The sequence below is a fragment of the Trematomus bernacchii genome, unplaced genomic scaffold (assembly GCF_902827165.1).
Source record: "Trematomus bernacchii unplaced genomic scaffold, fTreBer1.1, whole genome shotgun sequence".
NCBI classification, from domain to species: Eukaryota; Metazoa; Chordata; class Actinopteri; order Perciformes; family Nototheniidae; genus Trematomus; species Trematomus bernacchii.
The window spans coordinates 6745082-6770729 of record NW_022987821.1 but is presented as its reverse complement, the minus strand read 5'-3'; the positions used below and the strand labels follow the sequence as shown (position 1 = coordinate 6770729).

The 25648-nt window shown below is 40.6% G+C and overlaps 1 protein-coding gene across 4 annotated transcripts in view; it reads left to right on the top strand.

Annotated features, from left to right (window-relative positions):
• LOC117499073 (gamma-aminobutyric acid receptor subunit beta-3-like) overlaps positions 1-25648 on the top strand; it is a 60477-nt gene that overhangs the window by 30394 nt on the left and 4435 nt on the right. For 2 of the 4 annotated variants that reach the window (XM_034151351.1, XM_034151353.1), the window contains 6 exons: positions 7387-7607; positions 10897-10979; positions 11929-12066; positions 17950-18102; positions 24469-24716; positions 25300-25368. In XM_034151351.1, the coding sequence (XP_034007242.1) occupies positions 7387-7607; positions 10897-10979; positions 11929-12066; positions 17950-18102; positions 24469-24716; positions 25300-25368 (912 nt within the window). The remainder of the gene's footprint in view (positions 1-7386; positions 7608-10896; positions 10980-11928; positions 12067-17949; positions 18103-24468; positions 24717-25299; positions 25369-25648) is intronic. The other 2 variants (XM_034151352.1, XM_034151354.1) reach the window with 1 other exon arrangement.

Below are 25648 nucleotides of genomic sequence, written 5' to 3'. Positions count from 1 at the left end.
CCATGTGTGATTCCTGCAGAAGTGTTAAAGGTGACACCGCCTGGTCTGACAGGTATTTTGGCGTTGAATAAATATTGGCATCAGATGTTGCCTATGCACAAACTGTGTCACCCTAATTATGGTATATAGGGCTTCGAGCTATACGAAAAAAGAGCATATCTTCCCTTGGAGCTGTGAGTATGGCTTAATATACCCTCATGTCTTTTATCCGGCATCCGGCTTCCTGCCTGATGGAATGTAATTGGCCTCAGGAGAGAGCAACGCTGTGGGGTGAAGTGATGCTCGCTGAGATTTGGAGTAAGCAGAGCGGCCACTTCCTGGTTGAAGTGCCAAGTAGCCAAAGGACGCGTACACTGAAGCTGCTTCGCTAACCCCACAGTCCCACTTTCATAATTCTCTCTCGCTCTGAGCTGCGTATATACCTTTAAGACTGTCTGAAGCTGGGGAATCAAAGAAATTGACAGGCGGCAGCGGCCTCATTTTTTCTCTCAGTGCCACTCAAGCAGGCGTCACGTTGAGGCAAATAAAAAGCGGCAGGTGAACTGGATTTATGGTGGGGGGTTATTGGAAAAAGGTCATCAGTCAACAGTCTGATTCCTCTAAGTGTAATGGATGGGGCAGATATATGAGCTTTGAGAAGGAGAGTAAAGACCCCTAAAGCAAAGGTTTTGAAGCTGATATGAAGACCGTTTTACAGCAGAATAAGTACGTAGATACGTTTTTATTCTGGTGTACCTCGTTCACATCACAATGGTTACTTTATTATCTTTTACTTATTCATTTTCTTTCCCAAACTATCACACTAGAGTTGCTCATTGATGGAAAAGTGGGAAGACTAACAAATAAAGTTTTGACGAGTGTTTCAAGTTTGAAAGAAGGTCAAATGACTCGTTCTATAAATGCAGTCTGGTGGCTTGTCTTGTACATTGATACACTATAATAAGTGTTTAAATCCACCTTGGTGTCGGCTTTCCATTACTGCCGTTCAGATGAGAGCTGAAGCCAATAAACACCGTGACTTCAGAGTCATTTGTTGTGCTAATGGACGCCGATTGTAACCTTTCCCGCTAAATACAAAACCCAGATTTTAGTGGGTTATTACTCATTACTTTCGGTCAGAAGTTATTAGCATGTGCTGCTTAAGCTAAACAACCTGTATGATTCTTGCATGAGTCTCTTTGTCTGCTTGTTGTTTTTAGAAAGACATATCCAACTCTTATTTTTGAAGGGTTGTGTTGGATGACCCTTTATTCTTTGCCTTCTTCCCACACAGAAGACCTCTGAAACCTGTTTCTCCCCTCGAGCTGCGCCTTCTCTTACTGCATCTGTTGTTTGAGCACATGACACACTTTTGGGACCATTCAATACAAAACAAATACATCCTACACTCAGCATTTTCCTCAAGATAAGAAAAGATAAACCCAAAAATGGTGCAAACAAATGTCCAAAATAGCAGGTTGCATTAGTGCATTTTAACATACATAAAAAAGCCTTGTATTTATGAAACTAAATCTTCAAGCGGGATAAAATGTGATATACTCTAATAAAAATAAGATAGTGATGTGTACCGCAGTGCCTCAGGGGCTCTTAGACAGAGTTTTATTTGTACATTTACCATTTGCTGTCTTTCCCCGCCTCCCTCGTACCTTGAAATGAGGCAATACATCATGAAATATTAGACAGTGAGGGAATTATACTGTATATTGAAGAAGGCAACACAGTGTCATTTGAAGAAGAAAAGCCCAATTCAGTCCCTGTGTTTGCTCTCAATAAAGGACGGGGCTATTTTTATATTCTATAGCAGCAGAAGGATAGGAAGTCGCTGAGGGATTCCCCCGCACTGCGGTGATATATCGCCTCGGGGCCATCCCCAGGGAGGGCTCCCAAATTACATTGAAGTGACTCAAATTGCTTTACTTGGACGTGGGTTCACGCGGAGTACACAGTGATTACATATCATATCATCGTTTGTTTCCCCGAGATGTGAAGTTTATCCACGGGAAAGCCGGCGGTCATTTATTTTTCATGTTGAGCCAAGCGGCTTTGTTACATGTAATGATGATTTCTTTTTGGGTTTATTAACACGTTCTCTATTCCCTCCCCTATTGTGCGGCGGCGGCGGCGGCGGCGGCGGCCTATGATGATGAGCCGGTTGCAGCATATGCCGGGGACAGAGAGCATATGCCATGTGACAAACAACGTTAGCAGGATATTTCCTAGATACTGGTGCTATCAGGACGTAGCAGTCAGTATGCTAGCGCTGCAGAGAGAGAGAGGGGAGATTAAATTAAATATGGGTCACTTCGCAGCCAAAACTCTGCTTATCTGAATTCTCACACACCCTGAATGAAAGTGATAATCCAGTCGGGTTAATTGAATAATTGGGGCTTGCTGGAAATCATTTCCACTGGTCAGTATCTGCGCTGAAAACATGCTGATAACCAAGCTGTGCTGTGTATTGGGACTTCATGTGTTGTGGGAGATGGGAGAGTTGTCAATAATTCATAATCCATAGTCCTAGTTCATAGAAAGAAAGAAAATCAGAGTCCCTTAAGTTTCAGAGCAGGTACCGCAAAGCGCCTCATCTGAAATTCAATCTGATTGTCTGCATGCACTATTGATGAGGATTGCTTGGCCGTGTGTTTGTACCGACTACATGGTTAATTTAAATCATTGATGTCCTACTAGTCGTGTGTACTTTAGCTGCTGACACTCTAGCGAGAGATGGAAACGCATACCTCGAGAGGCGGGATATGATAGGGGTCAAAAGGAAACCGTGTGAAAGAGACATGAGTCATTCGTAGGGATTGATGGAGGGTTAAGTTACAATGTGATGGAGGAGAGTCTACAGCACACAGTTAATGTAATTTCGCCACATGCTGTGATCAATCCACATTGACTCCTTTAATGAGACGGAGACCGATCGCACACATCGCCCTCCCTGACACCAAATCCTGGAAACCGACGGGGATTAATTCTCCCAGAAACTGCATGCTATCACTGGTCCGCTGTGACTCAAAAAGGGAGAAGATTAACCTATGTAGGGAGGAGTTGTTAGTGTTTTTTGTCACGGGGCTAATAGATTCATATATTCTGCGCTGCTATGAAATCAGAGAAAGAGAGAAAGTAGTTCCCGTTATATAACAGCTGCAGACTTTGCAAAGCTTCTCCAGAGCAACATAATGTTATAACACTATATACAAAAGGAAGAATAGTCTCCTTTTATTACAAGTAAACCAGTATATGCTAAAATGGTGGTTCCTTTAAGTCTCCTATAGTTTCACAGGGTTAGCATGTTTCCAAACACATTTAGGATAAAACAAATTATTATTCAACCAGATAAATAAGCATTGAGATAAAATCGAATTTGCAATGCTGACCTGGCCAAGAAGGCAGCAACGTTACACATAACACATACATATAAAATACAGAGAACATAACTAAGAAAAAGCAGTCACTATATTGTGCACATTTGGACAGTAAGAAAGGTACACTACTTATTACTGCAAGAGCAGCTGGTGGTGAGGGCCTCAGACAACTTCAATTTAAAACATGCTATAGAGACAAGTGCCCTCAGTTTGAGGCGTGATTGAAGGTCATTCCAAGACCAAGGACCATAATACAAAAAGACTCCTTTCTCCAGCCTCAGTCCGCACAGCAGGAACCTGGACCCGTATCCAGGCACTGGGTCTGAGGTTGTAAGAGTCACAAACTGGAGCAAATCTGGCACATATGTAGAGTGGAAGCTTACCTAAAATGGCTTTATACATTCATATAATATGTGCGGCGTTTGGCACAGTGAGTTGTGCGCAGGTGTTCGGATCAGGTTCAAACCCCACTGCAGTCAGTATGTCGTTGTGTCCCTGAGACACTTCACCCCAAATTGCTCCTGTGGGGATTGTCCACAGTATTGAGTATGTAAGTCGCTTTGGATAAAAGCGTCTAACATGTAATGTAATGTAATAAAAACCAGTGCTGCATCCTACGCATGGTAAGTGAGGACCATCCAGTTAGGCTATACAGTTTGCAATGATGAGTCCTATAGGGTGCATTTGATATATAACGCAGTGCAGCATGGTAGAGTGGGTCAAGTTTGGCCAAAACAGTGGGACAGGCAAATCTATTTACTTTACACCAATGGAGAGACTCTTATCTTTGTTTTCTGACAGGGTTTTTTGTAGATAAATGCAGTCAATTAGCAAAGTGTCAACATGAGACATGTGTGTAATCGCCAATAACTGGTTAAAATGACCAATGGGAATAAAAGGAAGACGTTGGCGGCCACAAACACCTCTAGGGCTGATGACAATTTTCATTATAAATGAGTCTATTGATTATTTGTTTTGATTAATTGATTTAATATTTAGCTTTTAAACCCAATTTACAACGATATGAAACAGATAAGGCAGCAAATCTTCACATTTTGGAGCTGGAAATCGATATTTATGAGGGATAAAATAGTGTATCAATCACAATTATTGCAGATTTGTGCTTAGAAATGATATCATAAAAAGGTAATTGCTATCTTAAAACCAATTTTTTTTTGAATATTACTCGATTTATTCCCACATAATTGGCCCAAATCCAAAAGATATCTAATTTACAACGATATAAAACAGATAAGGCAGCACATTTTGGAGCTGGAAATCGATATTTTTGAGGATTATTGCTTGATAAAATAATGTATCTTTCACAATTATTGCAGATTTGTGCTTAGAAATGATATCATAAAAGGTAATTGCTATCTTAAAACCACATTTTTTACAATATTACTCTATTTACTCTCATATAATTGGCAATAACCAAGCACAACCAGACTGGCTCCACCGTTTTGGCGGACCCCAAACACACCACTATACGTTCGTGGCTCGGTGCCAAATCTCTTTCCTCCTCATGCTGGGGGACCCATCTGTATCCTGTGCTGACTAAGACTTTCCCTGTGTGCTAACCCATCGTGGAAAACATGTAGGAAGAATTAGTAAAAATAAAAGGGATGAATAATTAACGAGCAATTCTAATTTCAGTTCAGTTTTAGTTATAAGTGTTGGGACGATTCCAGTTATGTAACGTCTTCAGTAAGCCATGCTCACTGCAGTGGACGTTTTAATCCTCATTAATAGTATTTTACATTTTGGTGCGTACCTGATATATACGGAGCATCGATGGACATGTGTTCGTGCCAGCTTGGTGCGGGCGGGTTTCATTTCAACGCCACAGCGGGCAGAGAGAGATCATGGCATGGCCCTGAGAGAGAGAGAGGGAGAGAGAGAGAGAGAGAGAGAAACAGAAATAGGAGAGAGACTGTTAGCTCGGGTAAGTGGATTATGGGATGTGGAAGGAAGGAGGAAGGGAGGGGCTCTTTCCTCCATCTTCACTTCTCTGGTCAAATACTACTTGAGTCAATGCTAAATAAAACAGTTTCTAATAGGGCTGTGCAATTAATCGTATTTTAATCGCAATTACGATTTTGGCCTGCCACAATTACGAAAACAACATAATCGAAAAAAACGATTATTTTGCTTTGCTAGGTTGTGACTAGAACATATTTGATCTAATGTATTTGTATTTATCATATTTATATATGTTTAGTAGCTTGTGACAGTGCGCTCCAAAATATTTGTTGATCTTGTTTATTGGTATTTATTATTTTGATATTATTTATTTCAATGTAGATATAAATGTATCATTTATTTTTGTATTGGTTTTTCAGTTGAATTATACGTTCAGGGAAATCAACAGTTACTGTTCAAATTATTATTTGTATTTAAAAGTTCAATAAATGGATGTTTTCAAAGTCATGAATAATCGTATTTAATAATCGTGATATCAATTATTGACCAAAATAACCGTGATTATGATTTTTGCCATAATCGCACAGCCCTAGTTTCTAACCTATTTTACACACTGTAATAACTCGAAATCTTGCTAAGTATAATTGTCTTATCTCTATTCAGAATATGTCTTCCTTATCCTGGTAACAAATATAGCTCAACATACAATTCCCCAGCTAATTATAAGATATCATGTATCCAAATATCCCATATTACTTGAACCAATGCAAAAATAAAACTGTTTCTAAGCATCCTATTTTACACACTCGGAAAAACTTGAAATCTTGCCAAGTATATTCGTCTAATATCTAGTCAGAATATGTCTTTACACTTCCCTATCCTGGTCAAATATAGCTCAAAATACATCTCATAAGATCTAATATATCCAAATATTATTTCAAGAAATCTTATCCAGCAAATGTTCACTTACTCTATTGGCAGATAACTTGATTTTAAAGCAGCATATCTTCCATTTTAAATGCATTTTAATATACAATAGCATCCTTAAAAATGCTTATTACCCTATCCCAACAGTATCCTCATGGCTGGACTTAAGTACGTGTTGCCTTAGGTGCCAGATAGTGAGCGTTTATTACACAGACAGATACAAATACTACACATTTGCAAACACTTAAGTAATCTAAAAGCCCATTTGTACAATTTTAATTTGAGCTCAGTAGTTTGAAAATAGTCAAACACAAAGCTTTTATATACTACAATTTGCCTTTTGATATCCAATCTTTGTATATATTGCATTTGGGGACTGGGGAAGTAACACTTTGTCAAACGAATTGGGTTAAATCTAAGAGAAAAGTGCAATACATTTTCACTTAAAGTACATATATCCATGTGTACAGTACATAAAATGCATCAAGATACAATCAAAGTACAAAAAAGCCAATGGAATAAAGTCGTGTAAATCTCAGGAATCAGCCTTTTTTTAAATGAAATAAAACACAAGCGTTTGAATCACTGCTTACTGGGAATACACGACTGTTGATATATATTAAAGGGAGGTTTTCTGTGAAAGCTGCAGCTCCATGAGTCACGCTTGTTGTTGTACGACAGCATATCGATGTTAATGCTTTCATGAAGGGAGGGCAAAGGATCTTGGGAGAGTTTGGCCGCAGCGTATGGACCAGTTGGCTCTCGCTCTGTAAGCAGGCAGGACGCTGGGTCGTGTCGTGTAAATATTAGGAGCTCCAACAGTGGGGAATGGGCAGAGTTAATATTTCAGAGCTGTTCATATTTGCTTCTGAAGCAGCTTGTTTGTGCAGAAGATTCAAGATCCAAGGCTTTTATTGTCATTAGTACATAGTGTAGTTATGTCGATGGAATAATGACTAATAACAGGTTTATCACCAGGTAGGTTGACACGTACGAGGAATTTGACTTGATGGATGTTCTTTCAAAAGCTCAGGTGTTTAACAGTCTTATGGCCTGTGGGATGAAACTGTCCCTGAGTCTGGTGGTTTTAGACACATTTTATGTATCTATGATTTATTTAACTATCAAACGTGACCTATTGTCTTTTGTCCTGTGTTTGTTTCCGTAGGACTACACGTTGACCATGTATTTCCAGCAGTACTGGAGGGACAAGCGTCTCGCCTACATAGGAATCCCCCTCAACCTGACTCTGGATAACAGGGTTGCCGACTCGCTCTGGGTCCCCGACACATACTTCCTCAACGACAAGAAGTCTTTCGTCCACGGAGTCACCGTCAAAAACAGAATGATCCGCCTGCATCCGGACGGGACCGTTCTCTACGGCCTCAGGTTGGTTCTGACTCACACTATTATCCCATTTTGTCTGACACAAGAGTTGAGAAAGATACATATATTCTGCAGAGACTCCCTATATGATTGTCAACAAATCCTTTGGTTCTGCTTCACACTGCTCCCTCTTTCTTGTCCAAAATTCTGCAAATACAAGTCCTAAGAGGTTGCAAAAACCAAAACCATCAATGAATAGATCCTATCACTAGTGAATAGGACATTACAAGTGGACATACCAGTCACCCTGACTACACATATGGCTGTTTGGCCTTTGCCTTATTCGTTTTTGTGAACAAAATGATAAAGGACATTGGAGCAAAGAACAACCGATTGCTGGAAAAGCTTGCAGATACTCTCCATATTGTTTCTGAAGTGTCAACATATCCGAAGAGGGTGCAAAGACCACAACCAACAACTTATTGATTCTAGGTCTGTGTAGCCAATGAAAAGTGGGCTTACTAGTCACCCTGATGTTACGAAGAGGGTGCAAAGACCACAACCAACAACTTATTGATTCTAGGTCTGTGTAGCCAATGAAAAGTGGGCTTACTAGTCACCCTGATGTTACAAACCACCGCTTTGAAGCCTTGAATTTGCCTCTTTGGCCATCGCAATCTTTTTATGGAACCAGAATGAATACAAGACGAGGGTCAAACTACAACCCAATACCCTTCTCCATATTCTGAAGATACAAGTCCTAAGAGGTTGCAAACACAGAAACAATCAATTAATGTATCCTACCATTAGACACTGTCTTTGTAGCCCATCAAAAGTGGGCATACTAGTCACCCTGACCACAAATTTGTCTCTTTGGCTCTCGCCCTTATTAGGTTTTTGGAACCATAAATGATAAGCAAACTACAACCAATTGCTGAAAAAATTGGCAGCTATTCTGCGTATCTTTGGCCATCGCAATCTTTTTTTTAAAAAACCAGACATAATACAAGATGAGGGTCAAACTACAACCGAATGCTGAAAAATAAACTGTTAGGCCACCGAGATGTTACAATGAACTCATATTAACGGTAAAAACACTGTGAAAGGTACAGTAAGGTACGTTGCCTAAAAACTATTAAAATACACATCAATGACCAAGCACAATAAACGCTGTTATCTTACAGTGTGTTTCATTGAAAATAGTCCCCAACAACCACACAATGTTCTCCTCTATTTGAGTAGCGTTTGCACCAAAACTACAGTGCCCATCTGTTTAAGGAAGACCTTTTTCAACAAGTGAACTCTGGCTGAAGAGGTCATTGATTCTACATATCTATTTATCTTGTTACAGTGTAGAGTGTATTCATGTATTTAGACTGGGGACCTTTATGGGGCGATGCATATGAGCCGCCCTCCCTGCAACAGGCTCAGGGTCAAAATGTTCTCAGATGTTTCCCATTGTCAAGTTAATGCTGTGTTTAAAGCCCAATTACGGCACCGCAGTCGCCCATGCTGAGAACTTGGCAGATTTCTGCTGCTGGCCGCTGAGCAGCCAGAGGATTATGTGTCGTGCTCAAGGGCACGCTGGCATTTGATTCTTTAAAGGAAGCAGTCAGAGGAAGTGCGAGCAGGTTAGACGGTGCATTAATGCAACGTTAAGCTTGCAGCTGTTGTTTGATATTTGTTGCATAAAGCCCTTGTTTTGAATTTCCATTGATCTTCTCGACAGGCAGGTTCAGAAGAGTTACTGTGACCTATGAATATGGATGCATGCTTTGAATTATTAGAGTGCAGAGCGAGAAGTGTGTGTGTGTGTGTGTGTGTTTTTGCACATGCTTGCTTGTGTTTGTGTCCTTCAGTGTTCGTATTTTACAGTCATACAGCCATGCTTGATTATGCAAGTGGAGTTCATAGCACTTAGCCTTGTGGGCTACTTATAGACCTCTCAATGCTTTCAAGAGATCAAAGGCAGAGGCAGATGTGTGACGCGGTGTTTGTGATACCAACTGTTAAATAATAATGTGTGTCAGGTAAGGCTGAGTAACGTCCTGAGTACTGATTCATATCGTGGACAAACTGTATGTGTGTCAATGTTAGGCATTGTCTTAAGGAATAATGACACGACATTTCATAAGAAGGCGTGTTCATGGGTTCATCTGTTGTTTACTATTTGAAGAGGACATGTGATCTTCAGTTTAAGTTAATACTTTGGTTTTAAGTTGCTTCCAAAACATGTCTGCATGCTTTATTGTCTTATTATGTCCGTCTGAATATGCCTGTGTTTACTTTTTGTCTGAAACGCTCTCTCTTTAAGACCCCTCCCAAAAAAGCTGCTTTGATTGGCTTACAAAAACATGTGACGCACCTTTGCAAAGGTATATCGATATACTAGTATATATTATACATAATAGGGGGGCAGTATATTCTCAACAAGCCTGCATATAAAAAAGGAAGGGGAGCCAAACCCAAATGTTTTTTCACGATTTTTACTATTGTACCTCCTTTTGAGTCCAAACATATATTAGATTCACTGATTTAAAGCCTTACTGCCTATTTTAAGCTCTGCTAAAAACACATAACAGACAGGAATCGACATTTTAAAATACTATAAATGTATAACAAGCTCACAGAAGGAAATGCAGGGTGTCACAATAATCACAATAGGTCTCTTTGGCAGTCCTAATGTTCTGTCGTTGTGATTTTAGCTGTATAATGATAGCACCTAATGGGTTTCCAAAGCTTCATCTGCGTCTGCACTGCATGAAGTCTTCCAGTGGCTAACTGCCAAGCAGCCGGCTTTTAATCAGGGCAGACTTAGCCTAAATGATTTCGAATTTGCATTTCACTTTGCTGCTTATTTTAACTGCTGACTGTCTGCCTTTTGAGCTCATACATCTGATAAACAAAGAGATACCTCCTCAAAACCCAGTTCAGATGAGCAGGCACTGAGCTCTGCCAGAATGTGTTGCCTTTCATATGATTTTTATTTACACAAATGTTCACTTAATCACTGGATGGAGGGTGGCCAGTTTGATACGTGAGGACATGAAGGGAGAACTGCTTGTCTGTGATTCATAGCGTAGTTATTTAAACAGTAACAAAGTCAGCGTAATACATTGGAGGCCTTGCCATAATATTTTAAGATGACAGTGCCAATACTCTCCAGTAAAAGGACACCAACTGAGGAAGTTAGTGTAAATACAAATTGATTTAGTTTCCTTTAAAGACACTACGACATTCCTAACTGTATTCTCACAGTCCCTCTTTTAGTAACCTGCTCTGTTGTTTTATTTAATAACGTGTAAATCACACACAGTATCTAACACCTTCTCCCCTGCGTGTTGTGTTTCAGGATAACCACGACAGCAGCGTGTATGATGGATCTCAGGCGCTATCCCCTGGACGAACAGAACTGCACTCTGGAGATCGAGAGCTGTGAGTAGAGAGACCTGAAAAGCTTTAGGACTGACATACTGAAACCCTGAGAGGGAAACTAATGCAGCTCCTTATGTCAAATGTTAGGGCTTATATCGAAACCTTTTTCCTTCTTCTTCAGAGCGTGCTATAAGAGGTCTTAAGGACGCCCTCTGCTTCAGCTTTATGTATCTATGAATGTACGTAATGAAATGAAATGGACAGACACGAAAAATATGACATGGTCTAAAGCGCCTCCTGTGACTGATCTGACGGAGAATCGTAACAAATATTTTGTGTTTTTAAAGGGCTATGTATGTTGGGAGCACTCCCATTTTCTATTAGATACGTGTGGACCCACTTGGCATCCGTGTAGGTTCAATTGGCAAATGTTAGGGCTTATATCGAAATCTTTAGAGCGTGCTATAAGAGGTCTTACGGACGCCCTCAGCTTCAGTCTTATGCATCTATAGAGACAAAAGGATTGGCCAAGATACACATGACTATGGCTTAGCTGTTGTTATAATATTAGGACATTACAACGTTTAAAATTGCGTATAGAGGGTTGAATTTGTGCATGTACTTTAATGAAATAAATGGAAATCGACAGACAGGAAAAATGTGATGTTTAAATCCTTAAATACATCCTTGTAGCTACAATTGAGACAAAGCCGGTTCCTCCAACATAATGGTTCCCTTCACACGTCTTGTTTTACAGTGAATATCAGCTATTTATTTATATCTTTTTGACATTTTCTTAAACTCAAGTGAACCTATTAAACCGACTCGCTTTCCAAAGCAACGTGTGGTTCTTGGAGAGAACTTCAAACATGCTTCTTCCCGAGTGACAGCGCAGTTGGAAGATAAGCAACGCTGCATATCTCGCTCTCCAGTGAGGGTTCGACAGATGGTTACACCTTGGTCTGTGTGTGTGTGTGTGTGTGTGGTGTGTGTGTGTCTTCTCGTGCAGATGGCTACACCACAGACGACATCGAGTTCTACTGGAAAGGAGGCGATACAGCCGTAACGGGGGTGACACGGATCGAGTTGCCTCAGTTCTCCATCGTCGATTACAAGCTGGTGTCCAGAAACGTCGTGTTTTCCACAGGTAAATACTGTCAATGCTTTGGCATCTACAAACCGAACGTCCGTTGGGAACCACACGCGATAGACTGACAACTGAATGTTCTATTTTTCAGCATATTGTTCATATCAAGCATTGGCCCATTTTCAAGCTGATTATTTAATCAATTTCTGTAGCAAACAAATCCGTGCCAAAGCTCGATCTGTTGATCTTAAATCCTCAGAGCCACAAACTTGTGTGTGTCAGAGCTTCTAATTGGTTTGAAGGAAGGAAACGCGATGCCTTTGAAGTGTCCCTCAACAGCAGCTGATGCGAGGGGATGGTACTTAAACCAAAGCATGATGTAAGCGCCGTGATTTACAGAGTAATTTCGGCCCGTGTCAGGGGGCCGTTGACCCTGGACGTAATGGTTAGTTAAGGTATCATGCTGATGCTAACAAACTGTAGCCTCAATCAATTCAATCAGTCAATACTTTAACAGGTTTATCTTAAAGGATGTAGGAATAAGGGGGATTTATTGACAGAAATGAAGTTAATAATTCAGTTTAATTAGAGTATAATCACATGAATCTAAGAATCGTTTCCTTTTCAATTAGGGATCAGGTCCTGGTTTAGTGTCATTCACTTCAATCAAGTGTTATTTATAGTTTCTCAATGGCCAGTTTCTGAAGAGATTTTCATTTCCAGGTGCAATTTGTCACTGTGACACGTAAAAGCAATTAGTTAGTGAACTCTTAAAACATTAGCAGTATTATAATTGATTTCTGTTGCTAAGTTGAGTGCAGCAGAGAAGTTTAACAACCCTCATTGCTCACAGGGGGATCTCGCCCCTCGCTCTCTGTTGTGAACTTTGTTTTTGATTTGACGTACAGTGAGGTCTTCATTTAATCACATTCGGTCCCAGGTACAGAGCTTTATTGACGCCCCCTGACCAACAGCTATATCATCTGGTCAGCAGAGACTCATTCAGAGAGGAGGAAGTATCAGGGAAAAAAAAGCTGTGTGACATTTATTAATAACATCATGTCTCAGAGAAGTTATGCTCGTGAGGAGAAGCCACACCCAGGCGGAGAAAGACATGAAGAGAAAATTATTCTTTTGTTTCCTTTTTGGGTATTTTTAACATCTCCTTTGAGGCTACACGGTATTTTTGCCTCTCAGTGTTCCTTTAATATCCTCCTCTTTCGCCCTCCTTCTCACTGTGTGTCTTTGTTATCTCTGACGTGCTGCATTGCGTTAACAATCAATCCTGGCTGTGTATGTGTGAATCTCATGGTCCAGCAGGACTTGTGTATGAGACGTGGCATGTCTCCTGTGGGTGGCGACAATTAAACGTCAGCGTCCAGTGGTCTGCTGCCATGCTCTTGGCAGGAAGTGTGAAGCACATCAAAGCTTCCCTGCAAGGCTGGCTAATGACCAGGTTCCCTCCATCACATGTGCCACTCGCCAGCCTCCTTTAATGCCCATTTTCCTCTCCATTACTGTACTCTTGTGTACGAGGTGTGGTTCAATTCCAATTACCCTGCTCTCTGCTCTCAGAGCATCATATATTCATGTGCAATGAGGATCAAAACATCAATTATTCTCCTCTGAGCACACATACAAACACTGCTCTCTGTGTGTGTACATACAATAAGCATGTCCATATGCAAATGCACGCATGAACGGACTGTGTGAGGTGACATTTACGCGTGTTGTTTTTCACATTACATCAACGTCACGGCTGTCATCACCTATTCTGTCTTCATCCTCTCTGTTATCTCTATTAGGATAGCTGCGATATAACAGCTTTGATATTTAATAACATGTATATTTCATGTGTTTTTCTGGGAACATTTTGCATGAACATTAATCGTAACAGCTCTTGAAAAATAATTCATTAGAAGCTACAGCATTTATTATTGTGTCCCTTTGCAGTTCACAATAACAGTGGCAGATTTAACCCTTAAAATGCATTGTCATAATTAGCTTTTTAAGGTGTAAAAAGCAAGGACACAGTGCTGTAAATGTTGTTGTCTCCATAAATCAGAAAAACACCGTCTCCTGCTGACTCATTTCTAAACAAGAATATTGTAATAGAAGTGGTAAATATGCACTTCCTGGTTTTAGACATGATTTCATGATAAAAAACTACATTTCCCAGGAAAAAAAGGCAGCATGTTTCAATTTCAAGACTACAATAAATAAGGGTTTTCGGAAAAGCACTAAGCAGTGTTACTCACAAGCGTTTAACTATCTTAGTTAAGTGACATTTTCAAGTTAGTCTTACTGAATGCATTACAAGTATTCTCAAATATGATTGGTCGATACTGCTCGGACTACAAATGGACTACAGTAGGACATCCAACATCTTGCCCCTTTGCCTTCTGATTCTTCATGTATTCACATTTATTTGTCAATACCGATAAAAAAACGTTTTAGGAAAAGCACTGAGCAGTGTTACTCACAAGAAGAAAAGTATCTTAGTTAGGTGAAATGTTCAAGTCTTACTGAATGCATTAAAAGTATTCTCAAATATGATTGGTCGATACTGCTCGGACTACAAAAGGACTACAAATGTACAAAAAAAGGGGCTTTTGATACCAAATTCTTGCCCCTTTGCTTTCTGAATCTTAAATGTATTCACATATATTTGTCAATACCGATAAAAAGCACTGAGCAGGGTTACTCACAAGCGTAAAACTATCTTAGTTAAGTGCAAAGTCTTAATGAATGCATACAAAATATTCTCAAATATGATTGGTCAATACTGCTCGGACTACAGTAGGACATCAAACAGACTACAAATGTAAAAAAAAAAGGGGCTTTTGATACCAGAATCTCCTCCATTTGCCTTCTGATTCTTAATGTATTCACATTTATCTGTCAATACCGATTATACAGCACTTGAATGCTCCACGAGGGTGACAAAAGAGACAAAAAGGAGCGACAGCAGACCTCCTTCAGCCGCCCTTAGTGACTTATCGTTGTCCTGTCATTACCATGGTCATTACCCACTCAACTTTCATATATTCATTCCTTCTCCTCGGCCTCCTCACACATGCTGTTCCTCCCACTCGCGGATGTTGTTTGGTGTAGCAGTTACAGCCCGTACAGATCTACACCCACGCGATAGTGAACCTCAGCCCCCTCCTTTTTTTCTTAAACCACTTCTGCATCTGTGAAGACACTCTGCTCCCATTTAGGAGTGCAGGAGCTGCCGTTAAGGAAGCTTCAAAAGAGGCGAATGGGATGTTTTAAGACCTGTGACAGTCTGTTCCCATATTCACGTTGTAATGAAGTGTTCAGCGTGAGTCGGGTTTGATCACGGCTGCCATATGGTTTATTAACGAGCCAAAGACAGGAGGATCACCTAATGTGATAAATGAGACTAATTTGTAAATGTGTATATGCTTAACTACTGAGCAGCTTTGAAATCAGCTTGAAAATGAGCTGGTTTTATACAAATTAAGTGCTTAATCGAGGACGAAATCTGTTTTTTTTTTAACTAAACCATTGTATAAGGGTTTGAGTGTCAAATTTGAGAATTTAGGTCTAGATACGTGAAGAAATTCATCAGATATTAGATTAATGAACGGGATATACTTAATTAATGGGGATTTCATTATTTTGTTGCATGAGTTAAGGGCTATTTAAGAGGTTATTTGCATTATTGAACATTAACATGACAGGTACCACTTAATTTTGTACCTTTTTGTCTTTCTCTGAGTTATTAATTTGTTTGTTTTACCTCGATCTATTCCTGGCAGTGTCTTTGATCGACTATTTCGACTCTGCAAACAAACTCATGCTGCTGAAGAGAAGACATGATATTCTATTATAAATACTATTGTTTTACCTTTCCCTTGAGGAGGATGGGAAGGTTTTTTTATTGCACATATTGTTTTTAATCTACGTGGTGATGCTATGTGGAAAATAAGGTATTCAATTTATATTTGATATCCTTAGGGATTATCAAGGGACTATATTTTCTTAAAAATGGCACAAATAAACGAGGAGAATCACAATTAAATCAATAAACACACAGAAAAACTGTTGTTATCATGTCTTTAAATTGACCTACAGGTTACATTGTATTACCTTTCAAAATGCACCAGCTATTTTTGCACGTAAGAATAGACCACTTTTTTGAACGGATTTCCACCCAACCTTGTCATACAAGATGCAAAGATGGGTAATAAACCCGTCAGTGGTGATAAATACTGGATCATCAATGTTATTACAATTCATCCTTAGGGAAACATGAATGTGCGTACCATAGTTCATATTCACAAATGCCAACATTATGGTGGCATTAAAAGGCAGCCTTATCGTGTTTGACTACTTCAACAATATTTTGGTGCTGGTAAGTGCATGACAAAATGACAACATAACGCATGTATTAGCTCTGTTGGCTGTTCTGGTTGTGGACATCCTTTGACTGTCAGATGATAAACACTTCATGAGCAGCCTGGCACTTTAAAAATAACATGTTGGGATTTTATAGCAATCCAACCTCCAGCCGGCGCTGAGTCCTAATGAGATATCTGTTTTTTCAGAGTGACTCTCTATCCAACTCTTCACACGCAGTCGATTGGACCCACGAGTGGCTTACTACCGAAACACACGGATTGGAAATGACACTGTAATGGCCCCCAGTTCTCCTCCAATGTGACGGGGGGGGGGGGGGGGGGAATGGCTAAGAATAGTGGGAGTAACGAGCCGTAGATTCAATCCATAAAGAACCGTATGCTGGGAGTTTTATGAGAAATTATGCATCGCACTTACATCCAAGCACAGGCCCTATAGTGTTTATGTTCCAGGTCATGGAGAAGTAATGACAGAAATGCTCCGTCACTCATAACACATCGGGGCGAGGAATATTGTTTCCCTGACTTATGAAGCATCAGAGACACTCCTACATGCATTTGAAAAGCTATTATTCCCCCAGTTATGCTGAATCATCCTATGAATTATGTAGGTAGGTGGAATGCGATGTGCAGATGTGATCAATCAAAATGTGCTGACATCTTTATCGCCGTCTTAAATATTGTGTCACATCGTATCGAAACGGGGTTACAGTTTAGTGTGTGTGTGTGTGTGTGTGTGTGTGTGTGTGTGTGTGTGTGTGTGTGTGTGTGTGTGTGTGTGTGAGTGTGTGTGAGCGAGCGAGAGGAGAAGAACAGGATTCTTGTTACCATGGCAATAAATCCAGCCCATGCTGTCGGGTGTTGTCATGGAAACAGAAACAAAAACACAAGGTGTCCCTGTGTGCTCCTACGAATTCAATAAGTTCCGAAGCATTATATTTTCTAATTAATGGAACCGAATGTGCTTTGTTTTAAAATTTGATGAAAAAAACAAAATGACCATTTAAAGGGGACCTATCATGCAAAATGCACTTTTGTACGTCTTTTCTACATGAACATGTGTCCCCGGTGTTCCAGGGAACTCACCAAGTGTCAGAAAACACAACCCTCTCTATTTTCCTCCATACCCAAATCTCTAAAAAAGGGGCTGCAACGGATCTGATAAAAACTGATCCAGATTTGAACACTGTCCTGACGTCAGGACGGTGGCGCTACCGCTATTGGGCCAACTCCACCAATCAGGAGAAGACAACCGCGTTCGAAAGCGCTGGAGACGTTGTAGTACATATGCCAGGCCTGTAGATGGTGCTGTTGCTCACAGAATCAACCCTTGCAAAAACAGAGCTAACATTTTTCAAATTGAGCGAAATGAGGCATGGCTAAAATGCATGATCTGTTTGGTATTTTGAAAAAAAAAAAGTATAAATATGCCTTATATAGGAATGGTCCTACACTATATTATTCAAATATAGCATGATAGGTCCACTTTAAGTATCGTTTTTTTTTTTTAACGGGAAATATTTTAACTCTTTGATATTTGTTCGCTCTTTCCCCTCAGGTGCCTACCCTCGACTGTCTCTGAGCTTCAAGCTGAAGAGGAACATCGGATACTTCATCCTGCAGACGTACATGCCATCGATCCTGATTACCATCCTCTCCTGGGTCTCCTTCTGGATAAACTACGACGCTTCAGCAGCCAGAGTGGCTCTAGGTGAGAAACATCTGGATCTCTCAGAAGAAATTGGGGACGATAGTTAGCCATAAACATCCCCGTTTGAACCTTTCATTGTGTTGTGGAGCGACAGAGAGCTTTGGGAAATGGCTTGGAAAATGTTGGGACCAAATTAAAATGTATTCAAATATATAGAGATTTTAGTCAAGGCTGCACAATTAAGCAAAAATGTTCTTCGACAACTGACTGGTGCAATTTCAAAATCCCAGTAAGCAATATTTGGTAAAAGCTAAAAAAGTATTGTGATAAATAATGCAGAGAAGTAACGGCCTACAAACATATTCTAAAGTCTAAATAAATATCCTTGTATGGTACAGATCTTCAACAAAAAAATCCCACTAAGATCGTTTAAATATATTTTTCAATGACACTGTAGATAATGTTCCAAAAAAGGTCATTCCCAATATCAATATCCTCCAAAATAATCTCAATAAGTTATATTTTCCACATCCTGCAGCTCTGAAATGCTGCAACAGGCATGTAAACATAGTTTTGTCCATTGTGGCTTTCCGTAGGGCACAAGCTGAATTTCACACCGTTAGTCTGAGACCGAACTGGGTCATATTGTATACTTTGCCTCTTGCTGTGGTCACTGAAAGGCCTCCAGGAGCTATACATACATCTAATGAGCATAATTTCACTTCTGAGTGAGGAGTGCATGTGTGGGTGCAGAGGCCCACGCTCTGTGAGCAGTAAACAAGGCAGAGAGGGAAGCAGCAGGTCGTGAAATCATTGTGATTCCTCTCAGGGGGTCCAAGTTCAATATTAAAGCTGGTGGACGGGGATGAGGAATCAGACGGGGGAAATATGTAACATGAACGCTGTCAAGACAATCTTTAACGTGCAATTTTGACTTCACAGCAGTCGTAATTTGACAGCTTTAAATGGCCAATTGACCGTTCACTAAACGCCTCACCTGAACAGCAACGGTCCAATCATAGCTTAGCAACAGCAACTAGGATTTCACCACCTACTGCTTCGTCTTTTCCAGAAGCAAAAACACAAGAACAAAAGTCTAAAGAATGGACTCAACTCTAATGTAGGCTTACTACCCACAGTCAAATCAGAGTGCTACTGCCAAAGCAAAAGTTACATTACAGAAAAGCCACTTTTATGATCCAGTATACTCATTGCTAAGCCTTCACACACACACACACACACACACACACACACACACACACACACACACACACACACACACACACACACACACACACACACACACACACACACACACACACACACACACACACACACACACACACACACACACACACACACACACACACAAGTAGCTGCCCAGCTACAGCTGATGAAATCTACCAGCAACAGTTGTCATTTCAGCGACTAATTGAACATCACCAGCTAGAAATGATACGTTTTTCTCACCTCGTTCTGGAGTAAAAGCACCATTATTTTAAACGAATCATTACAGGACATAGGGTATAATTATCTCAAGGTTGTACCCCTGCCTCTTCGTTAACAGCTAACCAAATTTTAGGATTCAAAACGAGAATTTTGAGAGCTACATCTCCCACTTTTTAGTCGTGTTCAACTCACATGCAAATTGGCAGCTTTAGATGTCCAGAAGAAACTGAGTAATTGAACATTTGACAGCCAAAGCAATAATTGACTTGAATACAAACCAGGCAAATTAAGTAAAGCCCAAAGGGGAAACTGAAAGCCCCCCGTGTGTCAGTTGGTTTGTGGTAATATTAAAATGAAGCTGCCGTGTCTGTGTGTGGACATGCTTTAGACTTGGGGGGCCAATAGGAGCCCAGCAGCCCTGAGGGACTCCTAACAGTTCAATCTGCCAATTGATTGCTGCTCTGGCCCTAAATCATCTGTATATGGATGGATAATGGAACTGTAATGACCTTAACACATCCTAATGCTTTTTGGAAAACAGGCTTTGATCCATTACCTGTTGTATCCAGCTTGTTAGAGACTGGAATTTTCTGTTTGATATCCACTGTTATTTGCCTGCTTAAGGCACGCATCCAATATCCGGTCATTACCTTGGAGGGAATCTGCTGTTGTGTGTGTGTGTGTTTTTGTGTGTGTGAGGTTATGTGTGAAATCCTGCTGGCTGCAATATCCGGTGTGTGTGCGTCCTCAGCTGAGGGGCAACCGGAGGTCCATTCACTTCTCCTGATGGATCATTACAAGCTTTCAGCAGGTGCATTGATGGTGGAAGAGAGTGTGTGTGTGTGTGTGTGTGTGTGGGAATGCATGTGTGTGTGTGCAAACCTGCCAGTAAGAGCAGTGTAATGATCAGGGAGAAATCAATTCAAGGAGTCAGCAGGCAAACAATTCAATTGTTTGAAGGGGAATCTCATTTTCCTGAGCAATTTTGAAGGATTGCAATGTTACAAATGACCCCCTCGCAGCCTAATCTGGTTGCAACCCATTTCCCACACTGACGCCTTTCGCTCACAATCACATTATACCAACAGTCAAGGTGTGGGCATTAGCTGTAATTGGTGCCGGAGCACTTTAAGTGTAATGGTAGACACAAGATCACTGTGTGTTGTGCGTTTTCCTCATCCACAGACTCCCAAATGACAAGTTGTGAAGCATTGCGAATGCTAACTACAGAGCTGACAATTAGTGCTGTCTGCAAGTGATAAATGGAAAACTTTAATTACCACCATGCCTCTATCCTCGCCGCCAACATTCATTGCCGTTTTCAAGTGCTTTGCTGCATCCTACACGATGTTTTCCCTTTTTATAATACTGAGCTGTGTTGCTAATGGCCTATTAGCTTGTGATTAGAGCACATTTGATTACCATGTGTCTTTGTTCCAGCTGGTAAGGTGAAAACAAGGGACATACAATGAGAGAAAACGAGGGGAGGGGACGGAAAGAGGGAAACCACCGCTAAATGATGGAGGGATCTGGCTTTTACAGGATAAATGAAGAGGGAGAGGGGGTGAGATTGAGGCAGAGGGAGAGATAGTAGATAACAATGGGAATAGACAAGGGAGGGGGCGAGAGAATGAGAGGAAGACAGAGAGTGAGAGGGACCCTATATAACTATATTTCTCCCCAGAGAGTGTAACAGCGTGATGAAAAAGGAGGGAGGCCCATGGACCCCTTGATTAAATTGTCCGGACCGAGGCAGCAGAGAGAGGGAGTGAGGAAGGGAGGGAGTGAGGAAGGGAGGGAGTGAAGGACGGAGAGTAATGGCGCAGCTGAGAGAACACCTATAAAGAACAAGGCTGTCGTTAAGGGAAAAAAAACCAAAGATTGCACCATCCAATAGGGGCAGAGACACGGAGCATGTGCTTGTACAGTGCAAACTCATTCACACACACACACACACACACACACACACACGAGTGGTGTTAGCCTTGTAATGTGCCAATAAATCACACTAAGGGCTAGATTGACCTTAGCTATCCCGCTCCCTCCTCCCAACCCTGTGACTGTTCCTTGCCTCTTCACTGTACTTTATGACACACACACACACACACACACACACACACACACACACACACACACACACACACACACACACACACACACACACACACACACACACACACACACACACACACACACACACACACACACACACACACACACACACACACACACACACACACACACACACACACACACACACACACACACACACACACACACCTTGTCTGTGTGTGTTATACGAGCGGCCCGGCCACTGATAGGCTCTATTTGTTTCCTGCATGGTGAGATATAGCAGTAGAGATCTGCCACATATCTATAATGTGATAAGATGTATTGATATTGCGTCGCAGGAGGTCAGGGTTTGCATGAATAAGACTGAGGCGTGAGTTTATGGGCGCAACTTGTGAAATGTATAGTGGCACTGGAAGATATATGGTGTATAGCAGAAGTGCCGCATGACACATTAATGCAGAAACATGCGGCAAAATTGCACAATGGGAAAGAGTTGCATAAGCATTGTGAATTGTTTTTATTTACTTGCGTTTTTGTATTGTTTTTTTACAATTATCTTTTCTAAACTGTATAGTAGGTGTTGACTTTAAATTGTATACGATATTATTAAGCTACAAAACACAAGCAAATGCTGCAAAATGCTTCAAATCGTACAGAACAGAATGGAAATTAGTTGCAAAACATTGAGAATCTCGTTTTTTTTTTCATCACGTTCTGCATTTGGTCATGTTTTCTGTCGCAGAGCATTTCAAAATAAGTTATATTTCTGTTGTTGCAGCTCTTTTGTGCATTTGGTTGGGTCTAACGGCATGTATTGTCCTACGTAACAATGTATGAAGCTCTCAGATCCACTATAGAAATAAATCAGTCCTTTTCCAGTCCAATGAAATGTCCCCTCGTATATGTGTCTGTCTTTTTACGAGTCGTCACTTAGTGCCCCTCTCTTTCCGTCATGCTGAAACATAAAAGGTGTGAAGGTGCCTTTACTGGCAGCACACCACGCCTCTCTGTATCCCTTCTGGTTAAGGTTACTCAGAGCTGGAGGCTTGAAACATGCAGCACTATTTCTAATGAGTTATTTCTGCCTGATGACTGAGGGGCAGTAGTAGATTTCGATGCAGACCTTTGCATTTCAATGGGGCAGAGGTTATGCACTCCTCTACCACTACTATGCGTGTTCATTCAAGTAAAATCAGACATGAAACAGATCAGGAAATAGTTTCAAACGAGTGCTCAAGCAGAAATACCGTACATGCCGTATTTGATTCTCACTCCTTACTGTTTCTTTGACACTTCAACAAAGCAATCTCAAACAACGGCATTTTCTTCATAACTAGCGGAGGAAATGCCACCACAGAGCAATCACGTTTTCTATTAAAAAAAATACGCTTGTTTCTATAGTAACACAAGACATCTGTTGGAGTTTTCCTCCGATGTGAACTTAAGGTTACGGATGAGACAGAAGCAGCTGCTAAGAGCGGCGAGGGCTCTTCACGCTTGTAGTTATAACACGGTTGGAATAATTAAGCATCAAATGTACCATCCGAGATTGGTTGCCAAGAGAGAAGAAACATTATATCCTTGAAATTATGTCGATTAATCTGAAAAGGTAGAATTTAAGGTGTAGAGGACACACATGTTCCTACTAAATAAGCATTTTCCAGAGATGGTAAAAGTACACACATCCTTTACTCAAGTAGAAGTACAGATACTTGTGTTTAAAAATACTCTGGTGAAAGTAGAAGTACTGACTAAACTTCTTTCCTCAAGTCAAAGTAAAGAACTTTGAAATGTACTTCAGTAAAAAGTACCCATAACTAGCAGCTGTTTTAAAGAGTACCTGATCTCCCTTTATATTAATAGAACAATAATGTCATTGTTAGCTAATGAATGTTTCCATGCTGAACAACGGCAACATGACAACGTTTTCATTGGTCCCTCTTCTTTAGAGAAGACCAGGAAATGATGGATACACGGATCGTGTTCAAATCAATAGGCACGCAATGAAAACACACATTCAAACTAAAGGAACCAGCCTGTTTGGGAAATGTAAGAAGTAGAAAGTACAGGTATTTGTGTTCAACATGTGAGAAGTAGAAAGTACAGGTATTTGGGTTCAACATGTAAGAAGTAGAAAGTACAGGTATTTGTGTTCAACATGTAAGAAGTAGAAAGTACAGGTATTTGTGTTCAACATGTAAGAAGTAGAAAGTACAGGTATTTGGGTTCAACATGTAAGAAGTAGAAAGTACAGGTATTTGGGTTCAAAATGTAAGAAGTAGAAAGTACAGGTATTTGGGTTCAACATGTAAGAAGTAGAAAGTACAGGTATTTGTGTTCAACATGTAAGAAGTAGAAAGTACAGGTATTTGTGTTCAACATGTAAGAAGTAGAAAGTACAGGTATTAGTGTTCAACATGTAAGAAGTAGAAAGTACAGGTATTTGTGTTCAACATGTAAGAAGTAGAAAGTACAGGTATTTGTGTTCAACATGTAAGAAGTAGAAAGTACAGGTATTTGGGTTCAACATGTAAGAAGTAGAAAGTACAGGTATTTGTGTTCAACATGTAAGAAGTAGAAAGTACAGGTATTTGTGTTCAACATGTAAGAAGTAGAAAGTACAGGTATTTGGGTTCAACATGTAAGAAGTAGAAAGTACAGGTATTTGGGTTCAAAATGTAAGAAGTAGAAAGTACAGGTATTTGGGTTCAACATGTAAGAAGTAGAAAGTACAGGTATTTGTGTTCAAAATGTAAGAAGTCAAAGTAAAAAGTAATCAGAAAAATAAGTAGTGGAGTAAAATACTGATACCAGAAACATGTACTTAAGTACAGTAACTAAGTATTTGTACTTCCCACCTCTGGCGTTTTCTAATACCAAAAATGTTGCTGTTCCTTTCCTCAGGGATCACCACGGTGCTGACCATGACCACGATCAACACCCACTTGAGAGAAACTCTGCCCAAGATCCCGTACGTCAAGGCCATCGACATGTACCTGATGGGCTGCTTCGTCATGGTCTTCCTCGCCCTGCTGGAGTACGCTTTCGTCAACTACATATTTTTCGGGAGGGGTCCCCAGATGCAGAAAAAGTTAGCGGAGAAGGCGGAGAAGGCTAACAACGAGAAGGCGGCTAAGTACGACGCTGCGAGGGTGAGTTTGGATATCCGATTGGACGTTTGAGACACGATAGACAAGGATAAATGGATTTAAGATGAAAGTAAATGCTTCTTTCTCCAAGTATTTCCCTCTCCATCGTGGAGCCAGACACTGATTTCCCTTATGCTCTACTACTGCACTTTGTATTGAACCATTAGCAATAATTAAGAAAACAGAGCCAGAGGAATCCAACCAGCAAGCAAGGAGCATAAAGTGTCACTGTATGATCTTTTACTCTCCATGTCTAACCCTTTTTAACCCATGCACCTGCCATTTTTGAAGACATTGGTAGTATTTCAGGTTATAAATTACATAACATTGTAGTATAACTAATTCAATACACGGGTGGTTTCAATATTTGGTTATTTCCACAGAAAATGCTGCAGCGCAACACATTTTTCTTCCTCCCAACAGCCTTGACTCTGCAAATATTTCAGAATGAAGATCTTCTGCAAAATTGCACTGTATGACATTATGAGAGGCATCTGTATCTGCGACGAATCGAAATATGTTGGGTTAAAAAGCTATTTTCAGGTATTTGTTCCCCACATGTGGCTGAATATTCTCCTCTCCTCAGGAGGCAGGTAGTAGGACCGCGTCCCTAAAGCGGTCCAATCAGATTAAAGGTCTTCGCCACTCACGCTCGGTGAGTTGCTTCGTTCAGTGAGACTCAAAATCTTCCAGTCAACTCTGCCATTGCCATCAGCTGACATGGATGTTTTTATTTATATTTCCGCCATCCATGGAATGAGTCAAGCGACAACAGACATCTTCATGACATTGCCATAATCTCAGGAGTGTCCATTTCGACTTCTTCATCGCCGTTTTTTAGCACATTGAAACGACGCTCTTGCTTGAATGCTCTCTCCTTTCAGAGGTCATCCTGAACGCATGCTTTCATACACATTTCTCACACAGCTTCTATA